Here is a 17,532-nt window from a genome sequence, read left to right on the forward strand (position 1 = left end):
CTGAACGGCAGCCGCTCTCCAGGTTTGTAGGCAGAGGTATGTTTTCCCCCCCTCCAGGCCAGTGCCAGGGATTGAAGATGGGGCTTCCTGCATGTAGAAAGCCCCTGAAAGGGAGAGCTAAAGGAGAGGTAGCTGTTGTAGAAGAAAAAAAGGTGAACCAAATACAGTGGTAGGAGGAGGCGACTCAAGGGAAAGCCAGGGGAGGATTAAGGGGGAGGGTTATTCTGTGGCCCTCAAGGAAAGACGCCCCCCCCACCTTTTCCACACTCTCTTTGATTCCAAGCATTTGTGTTCTTTTTCTCCAGTTTGAAGCTCCACAAGGTGGAATTTGGGTGTCGCAGACCTCCATCCCTTTGAAGGGACTGTGTCAGAGATTAAAGATGGAAAGGGAAGAGTTGGCTGGCCATGAAGCAGGAAAAGGCCCTGAGGCCAACCAGGCTGGGAGCAATGGGGAATTCTGGGAAAATACTGAGCAGAAGATCCAGGAAGAGGACACCAGCAGCTCAGATGCACAGTGCCAACGCTTTAGGCAGTTCCGCTACCAGGAGACTGAAGGGCCCCGAGAGGTTTGCAGCCAACTCCACCACCTCTGCCGTCAGTGGCTGGAGCCAGAGAGGCACACGAAAGCTCAGATGCTGGACCTGGTGATCCTGGAGCAGTTCCTGACCGTCCTGCCCCCGGAGGTGGAGAGCTGGGTCAGAGAATGCGGAGCAGAGACCAGTTCGCAGGCGGTGGCCCTGGCGGAAGGTTTCCTCTTGAGCCAGGCAGAGGAGAAGCAGCAGGAAGAGCAGCAGGTGAGAGAGCAGTTCAACCTGGGAGTTGCCAAGAGCTGAGAATAGGAGGTAGAAGATCTTAAGATCAACCAGAAGCTGCCCAAGAAAGCCATTGGGAAATGAGATGACCCACCCAGGTTAGGGGCCTTTTCTTGGGGATAGGGCCATAGCTCATGAGAACAGCCCAGCTTGATCAGGCCCACGGCCTATCTAGTCTAGCATTCTATTTCACACTGTGCCCATCAGATGCCTCTCTTCTGTTGTTGCTTCCCTGCAATTGAGATTGAGAGGCATCTTGCCTCTGAGGCTGGAAGTGGCCCACAACCACCAGACTAGTAGCCATTGATAGATCTGTCTTCCATGAATCTGTCTAAGCCCCTTTTAAAGCCATTCAAGCTGGTGGCTGTCACCACATCCCATGGCAAAGAATTCCATGGGTTAATTATGTGCTGTGTGAAAAAGTACTTTCTCTTGTTGGTCCTAAATTTCCTGACCTTCACTTTCATGGGATGACTCCTGGTTCTGTCTTGTGAGAAAGGGAGAAACATTTTCCTCTGTCCATGCTCTCCACTCCATGCATAATTTTATACACCATGATCATGTCTCCCCGTAGTTGCCTCATTTCCAAACTAAAAAGCCCCAGATGCTGCAGCCTTGCCTCATAAGGAAGGTGCTCCAGGCCCCTGATCATCTTGGTTACCCTCTTCTGCACCTTTTCCAGTTCTACAATATCCTTCATAAGATACGGTGACCATGGAAGAGAACTGTACTCAGTACTCCAGATGTGGCCGCACCATAGATTTGTATAAGGGCATCAGTGGAAGTTAGTGCACTGAACTAGATGGACTAAGGGTCTGACTCTGTATAAGGCCGCTTCCTATGTTCCTGTGGTTCTTCCCCGCACTATTCCCTTTCTAATCCCTCTCTCCCTGTTCCCTGCCTTGGATCTCCTCTTCTGCCTGTTTCAGACACAAGGACTATTGTTAAAGCAACAACTGATTTCTAAGCAGCAACTCATGGGAAGGACCCATTGGACACTAGTCAGAGGCCATTATCCAGCGAGATCTCGCAGGAGGGGGACAGAGGTACCACATTGCTGGGTAAGGTGGGAAGGGGCGGAGTCCTTCATGTTCTCCCTCAAATATCCCCAAAGTTTGTGGTCTGCTTTTATGTTTCCCTGCTCCCATTTGAGGAAGATTCTATTCTCTAGCCTCTCACAGGTTTAAAATATCTTTTGTTTTAGGAGTTACATATGAGTAGGGTGTAGAAGGACTCCTGCCTGAAACCTTGGAAAGTCACTACCAATCAGTGTGGGCAATACTGAGCCAGATGGTCCAATGCTCTGTCTCAGTCTAAGGCAACTTCTTCCTACAAGTGGCAAGGCTGCTCCATTCATTGCAAGACTGCCCACCCCCAGATTGAACGACGGTCTGCAGCCCTTGGGATGGAACCTGCCACCCACTACAGTCTCAGTTTGTCACTTCCAATTTTTGCCTGACTTGTCTGCAGGGGGAAGGTTTGGAAGTCAGTTGGAATCCTCCACTTTTACTTTGAAAAAATCATCTAGAGGGGAATGTCCCCTACGCCTCCCCTTCAGTCCTGGCCCCGCCCCTCTCCTTATTTAATTTTTTGTCTGGCTGATGGACCTGATGGAGGGAGAGCATCTGGAATTCTTGTCGTGCTTTTAGGTTCTCTTGAGACTTTTTGGGTGTAGAACTTTTCTTCCACAAGACCAGAGAGCTGGTCTTGTGGTAGCAAGCATGATGTGTCCCCTTAGCTAAGCAGGGTCCACCCTGGTTGCATATGAATGGGAGACTTGATGTGTGAGCACTGCAAGATATTCCCTTCAGGGGATGGAGCCGCCATTCTGGGAAGAGTAGAAGGTTTCACGTTCCCTCTCTGGCTTCTCCAAGATAGGGCTGAGAGAGATTCCTACCTGCAACCTTGGGAAGCTGCTGTCAGTCTGTGAAGACAATACTGAGCTAGATAGACCAATGGTCTGACTCAGTATATGGCAGCTTCCTATGTCCCTATGTCCCTCTCCCACAGTTTAAAGATATATTGAGTTATGACAGTTGTCAACATTATGGCTCAAAATTATTCTCTCTCTGTTTCATTTTCCTACATCTTCCCATCACTTTCTTGTCCTTTGCAGGTGCTGGAATGACACTTTTTGTTTTGCTAGGTAAACCACTTTGAACATTTTTGTTGAAAGTTGTATGTAATATAATGAGTGACTCTGCAGGAGAAGATCCTCTTTCCTTCTCACCCCACATTACCTGAACAGCTCTTCTGACTGGCACTTAGAAGAAAAAGAGGAAGGAAAAAGAGGAGGAAATGTTTCCTTCTTCGTCTCTTTCAGGGCCAGGTGACCTTTGAGGACGTGGCTGTGCATTTCACAGAGGAGGAGTGGGCTCTGCTGGATTGCGGCCAAAAGACTCTGCACAGGGAAGTCATGGAAGAGAATGGCTGGAATGTGGCCTCTCTGGGTAAGACACTTACTTTTTCTCCTTAAAAGGGAGAGGAGGGATCAGACTGGTTCACTCTGATGGTGACAGTATGGTGTTAATGCTACTGCTCCCGGGGAATTGGCAAACACCCCTGCTTCGTTTTAGGCTTGTGGGGAGCTTATATAGCAAGCTTATATGGAGCAGTCCACCTCAGAATAAATTTGTTCAAAGCTTCAGTCGTGGAAAGAACTGAACAGAGAGGTCAAAGTTCAAAAATAGAATCAGGTTTCTTTTAGGGTTTAGTGGTACAGGAAGAGAAAGAATGATTAATTGGACTCCACTACTTCTGCAAGGGTCTATAAAGGAGGTGTCCAGCAATCCCTCTTGCAGTATTAGGTTGGATCAGTTTTAATCTGTGACTCTTTAGGATGTGGATAAGCTGCTTGGGGTGGTGCGACCTACCACTTGTTCTCTGGATCCTTCCCTGACTTGGCTGCTTCTGTCTGTCTTGCAGGGAGATTGTTGGAGGTGGCCTAGTTAAGATCATTAACTCAACGCTGAGGGAGGGTAGGATGCCTCCTTGTTTGAAGGAGGAAATGGTTTGACCACTTCTAAACAAGCCTTCCCTGGACTCCTTAGTAATGGATAGTTATAGGTCAGTCTCCAGTCTTCCTTGGTTGGGCAAGGTGATTGAGAGGGTGGTGGCTGACCAGCTCCAGGAGGTTTTGGATTATGGATTACTAGCTGACCCTGCACAGAGCATCTGTGCAGTTGTGTACTGAGCCTGTGACATCCCCCGCAGCTCGCTCGCTCTCCCCCCGGCTCAGCTCGCTCGCTCTCGCTTGCTCGCTCCCCCCCGCAGCTCTCCCCATTGGGCAGGCCAGGGCCAGGGCCAGGCCATCCCACCACTACCTCCCACCTTCTCCTCCTGGTTGGTAGGGTTTTGCCCGCCTTCTGCCCACCTCCTCACCACTGCCATCATTTCTCCCCACCACCGCCTCCTCTTCCTGGCCTGCGGGGCTTCGTCCGTCACCCACCCACCTCTTCTGGCCAGAGGGCTTCGCCTGCCGGCCCTCCACCTCTGCATCCTGACCACCACCATTATTTATCTCCACTTCAATGCTGGAACTTTTGCACGCTCTAGAGCATCTGCGCGTTAGTACTTGATTGCTGCCCTCACCTCGGAGATCTCCCCACCCTCACCTGGTCTGCACTCCTGCTCCTTCTCCATCCCGTTGCTTCCATCCTCCTCACCCTTCTTGCTCGTGGCTGCAGCATTTTTGCTGCCTATTGGCCAAGCTGAAGCCCCCTATCCCCAGAGACCTCCCCACCCTCACCCGAGCCCCGCTCCTGCTCCTTCCTTCAGGAGCAGCAGCAGTGGTTGACTGGGCCATTCCTCGCTGCTGCCACCACCATGGCTGCTCGTTCCCCTCAGGCCGCTGACAGGCCCAGGCCCATCCCTTGCCTGACTGCCTCCCTCTTACAATGGCCTCAGTAGCCCCAAACAGCAGCAGTGGTTGCCTGGGCCCTTCCTTGCTGCCAGTGCCGCCATGGCCACTCATTCCCCTCAGGCTGCTGACAGGCTCAGGCCCGTCCCTCGCCCTTTCTTCTGTCTCTCTTCTGCCTCCCTTCTTTTTTTCTTTCTCTCTCCTCCACTCGCTCTTCTCCACTCTTTCTTCCCTCTCTCTTCATGTTTTTTCTTCCTCCCTCCCCGAGTTAACAGATTTTGTTCATTTACACAACAGCATCCTCCTTCTCCTGAAGGGGCTCTTTCCTCCCTCTCCACTTGTCTTTTTGCAGACCTCTGCCTGCTATCCTTTTATATCCAGAACATCTTCGGACCAGTAACAGCTGCATTCCAACTGACCTTAACCATCACAGGTCCCTCCTCCTTATCTGCATATGGAATCCCTATTGCCCAATCAGGTGCTTCTGCTTGCAAACTCTGCATATGGAATCCCTATTGCCCAATCAGGTGCTTCTGCTTGCAAACTCAGCCAATCGCCTCCTTCCTACCACGTCGCCGCACATGGCCCATCTACAAGAAATAAGTATATAGATTAGGTTTTGGAAACCGATTATCTAGACCAGGCCTGCTCAACTTCAGCCCTCCTGCAGATGTTGGCCTACAATTCCCATAATTCCTGGCTATTGGCTGCTGTGGCTGAGAATTATGGGAGTTGTAGTCCAAAAACAGCTGGGGGGGGCCTAAGTTGAGCAGGCCTGATCTAGACCCATTTCAAACTGGCTTTAGACTAGGCTATGGGGTTGAGCCTGCCTTGGTCGGCCTTATGGATGACCTTTGTGAGAGAATTGGCGGAGTGTGACTCTGATGGTTCTTTTGGATCTCTTGGCAGCATTTGATGCCATCCATGGTATCCTTCTGGATCGCCTGGGGGAGTTGGGGATAGGGGGCACTGCTTTTGCAGTGGTTCCGCTCCTGTCTTTCAGGTAGATTCCAGATGGTGGAGCTTGGTGACAGTTGCTCCTCAAAACAGGAGCTGTTATATGGAGTCTCAAGGCTCCATTCTGTCACCAATTCTTTTTAATATCTCCATGAAACCGCTGGGTGCGGTTATCAGGAGATTTGGTGCTGGGTATGCTGATGACACCCATATCTACTTCTCCTTTTCATCTTCATCATCAGGAAATGGTATTCATCCCCTAAATGCTTGCCTACAGACTGTAATGGGCTGGATGAGGGATAACAAATTGAAACTGAATCCAAGCAAGACGGAGGTGTTCAGTGTAGGGGCTCACAATTTGACAGATGAGTTAGACCTTCCTGCACTGGATGGGGTTGCACTCCCCCAGAAGGAGCAGGTACACAGCTTGGGAATACTCCTGGACCCAGGCTTTACCCTGGTATCTCAGGTGGAGGCTATGGCCAGGAGTATTTTCTATCAGCTTCGGCTGATTCGACAGCTGTGTCCATTCCTTGAAGTGGACGACCTCAAAACAGTGGTGCATCAGCTGGTAACCTCCAGGCTTGACTACTGCAATGCACTCTATGTGGGGCTGCTTTTGTACGTAGTTCGGAAACTTCAGTTAGTTAAAAATGCGGTAGCCAGATTGGCCTCTGGCTCATCTAGGACTCTGCCAATATGTTTCCAGGCAAAATACAAAGTGCTGGTTATTACCTTTTAAAGCCCTGAACAGCTTAGGTCCAAGTTATCTTAGAGAGCACCTTCTTCTGCACAGTACCCACCGCACATTAAGGTCATCTGGGGGAGGTCTGTCTTCAGTTACCAACAACACGCCTGGTGGCGACTCAGAGGTGGGCCTTCTCTGTAGTTGCTCCTGCACTGAGGAATGCACTCCCGGCAGAAATCCATAATCTGAATTCATTATTGACCTTCAGGAGAGCCCTTAAGACCTATCTATTTGTCCTGGCCTTCCAGGGTTTTTAAACCGTAAAGGTTTGGCATGGTTTGCTAGGGTTTTAAAAACTGTTTTAATTGTTTTAATAATGGTTTTATGTTGTTTTTACAGTTTTTGATTTTTATAGTTGATTGATTTCAGTTTTGTTTTAACATAATCCCCCCCGCCCCCGGCCGAGCCATTTTTGGAAGGGCGGTATAGAAATTTAAAAAATAATGAGCACCACAAAATTTACTAACAAAACTAGCAAGACTAAGATTAAAAGGACTAAGTTACAGCTCACAAGGAGGCAATTTGACTTGAGTTTCCGAATTAAGTTCATTCATGGCAGACCAGAGAGAAACAGTCTGAGAGAACAGTTCTGGATTTTAGGAGCAAGAAAGGAGGGAAGTAAGAGGCTTAAGAGCAGATGTTAGATACTACCTAGGGGTGTTTGGACCCTTGAAGCTTGGCAGCTTGCTATGTTCCTATGACCTCTCTCCTCCGGGGTAGGCAAGGTGGCAACAGATAGGAGCAGGAACCCAGGGACTAGGCAGGGGTCTGGGAACCAGTCAAAATCCAAAGGGGATCTGATCTTGAGAGACCAGGATCTCGCAGCTAGGAGTGCTGCGCAGGCTGGGCTAGGAAAAAGGGCTGGTCTGGAGGTGACTGGAGTGAAAGTCAAGGCAAGATGGAGGTGCCAATGCCAAGTCGTGACAACAGGCAGGTGGTGAATCCAAGGAAGAGACACACTGATTGATTGTGTCCTGACCACACCTTTCTGAAAAGGTGGACAAAAAGGACAAAGCACAGGACACATCTTTGTACAAAGGGTGACTAAGCCTAAGAGAGTTGTGTAGGGTGAGATGTAATGGGCGCATCAGGGTTTATCTCGTGTTTTTTTAGAATACTTTGGGAGTGACTGGGAATGTTAAAAAGCTAGATACTGGTGCCCCGAGCCAGCCATTAACATGCTTGTTAGCAGAGTAGATGACCTGTTGCATCTTATCCTTCCTGAGGAGGTGATAGCTTGACCTGATCCGCTGTGCCAACATAGGGAGAATACTTGGCTAATTCTTGGAAAATATAGCACTTGATTAACTCACATCTGGCATCCCCACCTAAAAGCAATCAAGGGGGCGAGCGCAGGGAGATTCTCCTGCAGTCTCAGGTTAAGCTTGACCTGAGAGCTACCATTTCCCAGGCTACATGCCTTGGGACATGCCTCCTCCTCCTCCTCCTCCTCCTCCTCCTCCTCCTCCTCCTCCTCCTCCTCCTCCTCCTCCTTCTTCTTCTTCTTCTTCTTCTTCTTCTTCTTCTTCTTCCATTTATATCCCACTCTTCCTCCGAGGAGCCCAGAGCGGTGTACTACATACTTGAGTTTCTTTTTCACAACAACCCTGTGAAGTAGGTTAGGCTGAGAGAGACGTGACTGGCCCAGAGTCACCCAGCTAGTTTCATGGCTGAATGGGGATTTGAACTCGGGTCTCCCCGGTCCTAGTCCAGCACTCTGAACCTAATAGAGATCTCATGGTCCTGTGGGATCTGAACAGCAAAATGTGGGAACTACAATCTTGTAGCCCCAAACCAGGCATAGGGATGCTCCTGGGAGCCCCCAAACAGGCTTTCTTGGTAACAATGGCATCAATATTGCCGAGGCATGGGGTTCAATCCACTTATGGGCCAGAGGGCCAATGTGGTCTGCTTGTCAGTGTCAAACTAGAAGCTGGGAGACCCGGGTCTGAATTCCCCTCAGTGATGAAGTTGATTGGGTGGCTCTGGACCAAGAATCTCTTCGCCTAACGTACCTTACAGGGTTGTGTGGGGTGGAATAGAAAAGCAATTAATGAATGTAAAGAAATAAAGCCTCTCTGAGGAGCCTCTGTCTCACATACACTGAAGATGGGACACTTCCTCATATGGGCTCAGATCCTTGGTCCATCTGACTCACTGTTACCCTGACTAGCACCAGCTCTCCTGGGTTTCAGATGAAGAATTCCCCAGGGCTGCATGGAGATGCTGCCAGCTGGGGTCTCCTGTATTCAAAGCAGACGCTCTGCCTCTGAGCTGCAGCCCCTCCCCTCAGGAGGCTGACCGTCTACAGGAAGGGGGAGCTCAGCCTTCCAAAGCATCTTGGGAGAGAGAGAGAGCTAGAACCTGGGCAGAGACTGATCCTGGAGAAGGTTCCCCTCTCACCTATGTAATGTGACCCTCATCTGAGCAGCAGTTTGCCAGCTAAGTTGTGTGAGTTGCCTGCCACCAGAGGAGAATCCCTGTTTGGGCCCAGCACCTCAGCCAAGGCAGCGAGCCAGTTCTGTGTGGGTCAGTCTCCTGCTCACATGTCCAAGAAGGGCTGTCTGATTTGGATTAAGTTCCAGCTTGTTCAGGCGGCTGCCTGCCGCCCCCTCCACCATCCTCAACAGCTAGGTCACCATTGTGACAATAACAGGAAATGCCTGAGAAGTCCCAGCTCAGACTGCCTTCCACACTGTCTCCTGCTTCTTCCAAACAAGTTCAGGGTGTGGGTGTGGGATGGAGGCAGGCAAAAATGGGGGCTCCCAGCCAATCAATGGGGGCCCAAGCCCGCTGGGCCAAGTGCTAACAACATTGATGCTAGGTAGAATTGTAAGTGATCTGAACAAGTTCTTCAATCCTCATTGTAAGTTCTTCAGTCCTCATTGTAAGTTCTTCTATGTTCACCATGGAATTCTATGCCACTGTGAGGCCAGCTCACCTTTCACTCAGTCTAACATGCTTCACAGGGCTGTTATTTATTACATTTATAAACTTCCTAACACCTGAATCTCATGGCAGTGTACACAACTCAATAAAAAGAATTAAAACCATTTAAAAATCATAACATGTTTAAAAATAATTTTATGAAAAGCATTTTAAAAATGCTTTAGCAAATGTGCAAGGATACAGGTGTGTAGTTAGTGATTTTTTGAAGGCAGACAGAGATGGACAAGCTCTTATATTGACAGGCAGCCATAACCAAACCTTCCCATGAGATCTCAGAGAGTTGCAGGGCTCATGACAAAGAAGGCTCTCTCTTAAATACTGTGGATCCAAGCAGTGTTCCCCCTCATTTTTTTTCATCAGTGAGTGGAATGGTTTTTTTTCTGGGTGGCAGTATCAAAGCAGAGTGGGCACATGTGCATTATTATGTGCTACTATAGAACAACACATATGCCATAAATATGTTTGGAAAGAAGTGTATCTTGCAATTCTATTTATAAAATAGTATTTTTATTTTCTTTCACTTCATATTTATGTATAATAAAAAGATTTAGCTTAGCATTACAACAATCTGATCTATACTTAAACAAACATTTATTATTGGATGTGATAATAGTACTGGCTGAGGAAGGACTGGATCATGGGCAGTGCTAGACTGAAAACATTCAGTTTTCTCAATGGCATGGACTGAGGGAGAGAGGGAGAGGAAAGAGAGAGGGGGAGGGGGGAGTTTGGACATTATATGGGGAAAAATCCTTTATATTTAGGAAAAAGTTGTATGTTGTGTCCAGCACCATTCATGTTTTTCATAACATGATAAGGGATTAGAAAATCTAGCCCAGGTAGACGTAAGTAGCAAGCATGCAGTTTAAGCCTCCCATTCCACTCTTCTCTATTCTGCTAAAATAAAAAACAGCTTGGCTAAGCCTGAATGTAATACGATATCTCCATTAATGTGATCATATCCTCCAATTAACAAGGTACAAAGAAAGTGTAATCTTTACCATTCAATGCTGTGCAAAACTTTCTAGCAAGGGTCCAAAGCAGGACAAAATAATGAGCACAAAACAATCAAGGAATTGTTTGAAAACATTCAGATATCAGCTAAAGGTTACAACAGTTTCTCTGGGATTTCCCATATAGAAGTAAGACCCTTCTCCTGTACAGGGGTAGCAAGACCCACCCTTCCCCTGTACAGTTTCTTATTTGTTTTCAAGCCCCTCTCGTTTATGCATTTTATACATGTATATTCTTTTCAAGATGTACCCCCGCCAATCTCCATGCCACCCCCCGCCCCGCCATTAATATATTGAGATGGAAACGGAGGATAGGAAGAGTTCAAATTCCCTTTTTATCATACTGGATCCGGGACTGGAATTTTAAAATGCACACAAAAAGATGGCGCCCTCCTTAGATGCCCCAAGGAGAGAAGTTTATGGGAAACTTGAGTCATCCTATCTGCTCCCTCCCTCCTGCAGATAGAAACCTAGAGAAGGGTAATTGTACCTGGTGCAACTGGGGAGGCGGAGTGGAGCAGAGCAGTCAGCAGCCACAGAAGCGCCCAGGAGAAGAGCAACAGGATCCATGAAGCTGGAGCGGTCGTGGAGCCATTGAGAGCCAAGATCACTATCAGCTGCAACTCTGGGAGAGATTGAGAAGTGGGAGAGGGGATCTCTATGGTGACAACAAGTCCGTGCAGAAAGCATTGTTTGGCTCCACAGCTCCCCTCCCAGCCTACTGACAGGGATCACGTGTGCTCTGTCGGTGCTGCCTCTACGAGTGCTGCCCCTGCCACCACCATTCATCCCCCTCCGCCGCTGCCACATTCCGGTGGAGAAATCGGCTCTCCTGCTGTTATGAGGCAACAGCCTATTGGAAATGGAAATGGCCACTCATGCGCCCTGAAAGCATTATCAAGGCACACACACGCCTGTCGCCATTTTCAGTAGGGCCCTTGCCTTGGCCAGACTGGGAGAAATGGCTCTCCCACTTGCATGAGAGAGCTGATTTCCCCTGCTCTGGCCATGGCAAGAACCAGCGCGGAGGTGGGAAATAGTGGCAGGGGCAGAAAAAGGCACAAGCAGACCACACTCAGTCGCAGCGTGGGGCAAGAGTGAGACTGCGAGGCGAGGCCGTGCGGCTGTTTGAAACTGCTGCACGGGGGCCTGGGATTTTCTGTGTGCATGTAGGCGTGCACCTTAGAAGGAACTTAGGACCCAAGACGTCAAGTACTTTATAGCTAATAACCAGCGCTTTGTATTTTCCTCGGAAACATATCGGCAGCCAGTGCGGTTCTTTTAAAATTGGTGTTATGTGGTCTCTTTGGGACACCCCAGAGACCAATCTGGCTGCTGCATTCTGCACCAATTGCAGTTTCCGAACTACGTACAAAGAAAGCCTCACATATAGCGCATTACAGAAGACTAGCCTGGAAGTTACCAGCAAATGTACCACTCTTTTGAGGTAGTTTACCTCCAGAAATGTGAGTAGTTAGCATATCAGCCAAAGCACTCCTGGCTGCTGCCTCAGTCTGAGGTACAAGAGAGCTTTGGGTTGAGGGATACTCAAGAACTACGAGCACAGCACATTGATGGAATCCCCCAGGAGATGGGCGCTCTAGGCACCCATCTCTATGTCCACGTGGGCTGAATGCAGCCTGTGTGACACCGGGCATGGCACCGGGGTTAATGGCACGCTCCTGCCCTTAACCTCAGCTAAAAGCTGGGCTAGTCAGTGCTGCCTTGTCAGGATTGGGCCTGATCCTGGTGATTCTCATGTGTAGCTTAACCCAGGCTGGGCTTTCCTTGCCTAGGTTAGGATAACAACCATAAATCTCAGGTTGTTGCCAAAGTGAAACTGCAGCCTATTCCCCATCCCATCCCACTTCAGAAGCTAAAATATAAGCCCCATGGAAAACTTGGAAATGTGGGAAATTAAACCCACCTTCACTCAATGGCAATTGTAATTTACCCAGAGAAAATTTAGGAGGGCCCCCTTGCCACAAAAACTCTTTCACTAATCTATATACCCTCTTAAAATAGGAAACAGGTATAAACATCAGAAGACTTTTAAGAGGTCTTCTGATGTTTATACCTGTTTCCTATTTTAAGGGGGTATATAGATTATTTAATATGAGCCTAGGCAATACATTCATTTTAACAACAATTATATCACTTCAAATACTTAGAGAAATGTTAGACAACATATTCAGATCTTATAATCAGCTTCAAAATCCTTGAAAATTTAAAACCTTGGAGAGATACTGTCAGTAATTTACAATTAAGATATAAATCCAAATAAATACATGGAAAAAAGGCATGACACTATACAGTAGATCTATAGGTCATAATTGAAAAATATGATTAAGATCACTAAAAGAATGTGCCTTTTCCTACCATATACAATAAAATACCTCCAACGTTCAATAAATCTGCTACATTTTCCAAGGTTGTCCTTTAACTCTCACCGTGGCAGTTAGTTTCACCACTATTGCAAAGTGATATAATTTCTCTTTCTATTCGTTAACATTAGGAACAGCTCTTAACTTCCAGCAAGTTGCACAGCACATCCTGGCAGCAGCAAGCATATGGCCAACTAATTCGATACACTCGTTGAGTAAATTCTTGATTAAAGATCACACACACACCTCTAAAGCCAGATTTATTTTCAGTATATTTTCCATTCTTTTCTGAATCTGATAGCTTTTAGTGTAATTACATAACCACCAAATATTGGAAAATCTGTCAACCTCTTGTTTGCATTTCAAACATTTCTTACCTTTAGCCCTCTTGAAGGCTCCTTTTCTACCCCAGGTTTTGACCAGTTTTCTCCCTTCATCCCAGCAGGTGACAGTTGCGGGAGAAAGAATGAAGAAAAACCCAGCGGAGGATTGTTGGGAGGTGCCAGATGGAAAAAGAGGGAACAACAGAGAAAGAAAACTGAAGCACAATGGAAGAACAGGATTGGATCATCTGGTTCTCAGCATGGTAATGTCCATGAAAATGGAATGCAAAAAACATCACAGGAAGAAACAGAAAGAAGTCTGCAGCCTCCGAGTAGGAAAAGCTTCAGTTCTGAACCAAGCTTTCAACTTAAAAGGAAAGTGCACACTGAAGAGAAACCATATACCTGCTTGGAGTGTGGAAGGAGCTTCAGCCAGAATGGAAAGCTTACTAGGCATCAAAGAACCCACACATGCGAGAAACCATATAAATGCTGGGAGTGTGGAAAGAGTTTCAGTAAGAATGGAAAGCTTACTAGGCATCAAAGAACCCACACAGGAGTGAAACCATATAAATGCTTGGAGTGTGGAAAGATGTTCAGTGAGAATGGAAAGCTTACTAGGCATCAAAGAACTCACACAGGAGCGAAACCATATGAATGCTTGGAGTGTGGAAAGAGCTTCAGACAGAAGGGAAATCTTATTGTGCATCAAAAAATCCACACAGGAGAGAAACCATATAAATGCTTGGAGTGTGGAAAGAGCTTCAGCTGGAAGGGAAATCTTATTGTGCATCAAAGAACTCACACAGGAGAGAAACCATATAAATGCTTGGAGTGTGGAAAGAGCTTCAGTGAGACTGGAAAGCTTACTAGGCATCAAAGATTGCACACAGAAGAGAAACCATATAAATGCTTGGAGTGTGGAAAGAGCTTCAGCCAGAATGGAATGCTTACTAGGCATCAAAGAACCCACACAGGAGAGAAACCATATAAATGCTTGGAGTGTGGAAAGAGCTTCAGCCAGAATGGAATGCTTACTAGGCATCAAAGAACCCACACAGGAGAGAAACCATATAAATGCTTGGAGTGTGGAAAGAGCTTCAGCCAGAATGGAATGCTTACTCAGCATCAAAGAACCCACACAGGAGAGAAACCATATAAATGCTTGGAGTGTGGGCAGAGCTTCAGGCAGAAGGGAACTCTTAATTTACACCATAGAACCCACGCAGGAGAGAAACCATATAAATGCTTGGAGTGTGGAAAGAGCTTCATCAGGAGGGAAGGTCTTATTGTACATCATAGAACCCACACAGAATAGAAACCATATAAATGCTGGGAGTGTGGAAAGAGGTTCAGGCAGAGGGGAACTCTTATTTCACATCATAGAACCCATACAGAAGAAAAACCATATATATGCTTGGTATGAGGGAAGAGCTTCAGTGTAAGTTCTTTCTCCTCCCACTGAAGTCTCATCTGTCCCAAATTCCCTCTGGCATCTCTCCCATGGACTAGATCAAGGGGAGAATAACCTCGGCTCGGGTGCGGCACAGCTCTGTAGGTGTCCAACAGCTGTGGCAACCCCAAGTCCCAGTCTTTGGAATGCTCCTTAATGAACTTGTGGATCGTGGCCCCCAAAGTCCCTTGGGCCTCTCCCACTGATCCACTTGTCAGATGCTGGCCAGACACAGGGGTGAGGTGCTCCAATGCTTTTCCATCATCCCATGTATGAACTTGGCACCTGCGTCAGTCAGGACTTCCCTTGGCCAACCAGTCCTGGCAGAAATGCTCAGCAGAGCCTGACTTACAGTCTTTGCATCTTTCTGTCTTAGGGCAACCGCCTCTGGCCACCTAGTGGCACAGTCCATTACAGTCAGTATATACTGTTTTCCCCTGGAAGTCTTGGGTTAGATAGGCGCCAGGATGTCTATTGTCACTCTATGTAATGGGGTGTCCCTGCCAGACAAGGGCTGTACAGGTGTCTGCCCTTCTCCCTGGCTTTCCCCCCTTTTCTGGCAAACCTCACATGACTTCACATCCTTAGTCACGTCCTGGCCAAACCCAGTCCAGTGAAGGTTTTTTCTCACTCTGTCCTTTGTTCTCCCCACACCCATGTGTCCATTTGAGTGGGCATGCACCATCTCTAAGATGCTCAAGCAGTGTCTCTTAGGCACTATAAGTTGCTTCTGGGGTTTGAACTCCACCCTGTGTGCAGGGGCGTAACTATAACTGGGCAAGGGGAGACATTTGTCTCGGGGCCCACTGCCTTGAGGGCCCCCCCAGAGGCATGTCTCGTGACTATTCGGAGGCCTCCCCAACCAGCACCCGGTTCCTTCAGTAATAATCAGTATTCAATTCCGTTTCACCTCTTTGCAGTACTCTGTCTCTCCAGTGAGTCCCTCCCTCCTTTCCCCCAGCTCCACTCCACCATTTTGCCTCGGCTCCTCCCGTCCTCCTGGCCCCGTCCGGCTCTCATTGGCAGGTTGGCACCACATGTCACCTGCCTGATCAGTTCAGCCGGAAAGTTCCCTTTGCCGGCTGAGCAAGAGATCGCAGCTGGAGCTCTCGGCCCAGGCCCGGCGGTAGTGGGGGGTGGGGGAGGTCCACAGCCCTTCCGTGGGATCAGCAGCTAGCCTCACGAATTCAAGAGGAGACACATTTGAAAAGAAGTGTGTGACCCAGTGTGCCTTTCCTTTTGGGGGAGGAGGAGGGGTGTGGGGGGTGGATGAGAGAGGAACACAGACATTCCTCTCTGTCAGGGGCGTAACTATAGGGGGGGCAGGGGGGGCACGTGCCCCGGGCGCCACCCTGGTGGGTCACATGGGGGCGCGCCAAAAAGTGGCTCAAAAAGTGGCAAAAAGTGGATTAAAAAGGATGGCATGAATAAGGAGTCTTTAGCACTATCACCCTAGTCCCTCGAATTACTCTGGAGTCCTTGGTTTTCGGTTTGTTAAAATACAGTCACTCACAAGGGAAAGTCAGGAACAGAACCAGGGCGTGAGGGAAGGGCATCATAATCATCATCATCATCATTGCATCATAATTCTGATGTTTGAGATACAGGCCAACTTCACAGGGTTGTTGTGAGGAAAAAACACATGTGTGTCAGTCAGATGTATGTTGGGGGGCGGCGGGGGGGCACGATGGGGGGGCACAATTTCAGTGCTTGCCCCGGGCGCCGTTTTCCTTAGTTACGCCTCTGCTCTCTGTGTGCTTGTGTATGTGTTATGTTTTCTCCTCCATCCATTACAATGGAGGGGAAAACACAACACAGATGGGGGAAGACCAAGGCTTTAAGTTAACTCTCACAACTCCAAATCTCAGCCTGTGTCCATTGGCTGAAGTTGCCTGTGGATGGGGACCAGGAGAATGTTCAGATAATTTAGGGGGCAGGGCAATGATTGGATGAAAGGAAATTTGGGTACTGTGAAGAACCATTAAGATTAAGAGTTTGGGCCAAGATACAAAGTTGGAGTGGTGACAGAATACTGAAGAACCTTATTTATTTGTTATAATATTCTGCTGTGCTGCACCAGGGCAGGGGGTGGATGGAGAAGGGGTGGATGGAAAAGGTTTGCAAACTTTGCTACCAACACCAGACTCTGCTTTCATTAAGCCACTGCGTGTGTGCTTGCATTTTTAAAGGCAGTTTGCTTGTGGAGGTTGTTCTCCCACGCTTCTTTCCCTGGTTTGAATCAATCTCTCTCTCCCTCCCTCCCTATTACAAACGTTTAATAAAAATCCTCCCCACAGCCCAACAATATACCTTCTTGTTGTCCACCAAAGTCACAGTTTGGATTGGGTGTTCTGGTTGTGCTTGAGCATCAAGATGTTTAAGATACAACTAAATGTTCATTAAACAATATTGAGAAAGCCACATTACTAGCTTTTGTTACTGTAGTTTTGTGATTTGTTAAGCACTTCACTAAAAAATAGTGCTCCTTTCTCTTAGGTGCTGCTTTCAGTTGAAGGTATTTGAAAATATGTCACATTTTATTAAAAAAAATAATTGAAATGATTCACAGTATGTATTTAATTTCCAATAATATTTATAATTCTAAAAGGGACAGGCTTTATCTGAAATATTACAGAGGGCCTTGTGGTTCAGCCTCTCTACTCGACCTTGGTTCAGCCTCTCTACTTCCACCTCTCCTGGAACCTTCTCTCCTGGGTGATGAGTCTCCCAAATGTGGACAACTAAATCTTCTCCAATCAGCATGGCACAGGGCTGTTCATCTCCCACCACAGCAAAGTCCCATTTTCCCTCCCAGTCAGGCAACCGGACTGGTACCTTTGCTATGAGCATTTCTGCCCGGCCTCTGGAGAAGAAAACCTGCCCCTGGGAAGCCTGGGCAAGCTGCTGGGCCTTGACAAGTGAGGGGTGTATGGCTGAGATCGTAGCCCCAGAGTCCCTCCAGACTGCGACTTGCTGACCATTAACCCAAACATTCACTCGCCACCTGGGTGGAATAGCCTCCATATCAAAAGAA

The 17,532-nt window shown here is 47.8% G+C and overlaps 1 protein-coding gene across 1 annotated transcript in view; it reads left to right on the forward strand.

Annotated features, from left to right (window-relative positions):
- The window catches only part of LOC128343876 (uncharacterized), a 65,348-nt gene extending 49,561 nt beyond the window's left edge, over positions 1-15,787 (forward strand). The window contains 4 exon segments of the mRNA XM_053293309.1: positions 306-794; positions 1,742-1,873; positions 3,136-3,262; positions 13,165-15,787. Coding sequence (XP_053149284.1) covers positions 306-794; positions 1,742-1,873; positions 3,136-3,262; positions 13,165-14,471 — 2,055 coding nt within the window. The 3' untranslated portion in view covers positions 14,472-15,787.
- The last annotated feature ends 1,745 nt before the right edge of the window (positions 15,788-17,532 follow it).

The sequence above is a fragment of the Hemicordylus capensis genome, chromosome 2, assembly GCF_027244095.1.
Source record: "Hemicordylus capensis ecotype Gifberg chromosome 2, rHemCap1.1.pri, whole genome shotgun sequence".
Taxonomy (NCBI): Eukaryota; Metazoa; Chordata; class Lepidosauria; order Squamata; family Cordylidae; genus Hemicordylus; species Hemicordylus capensis.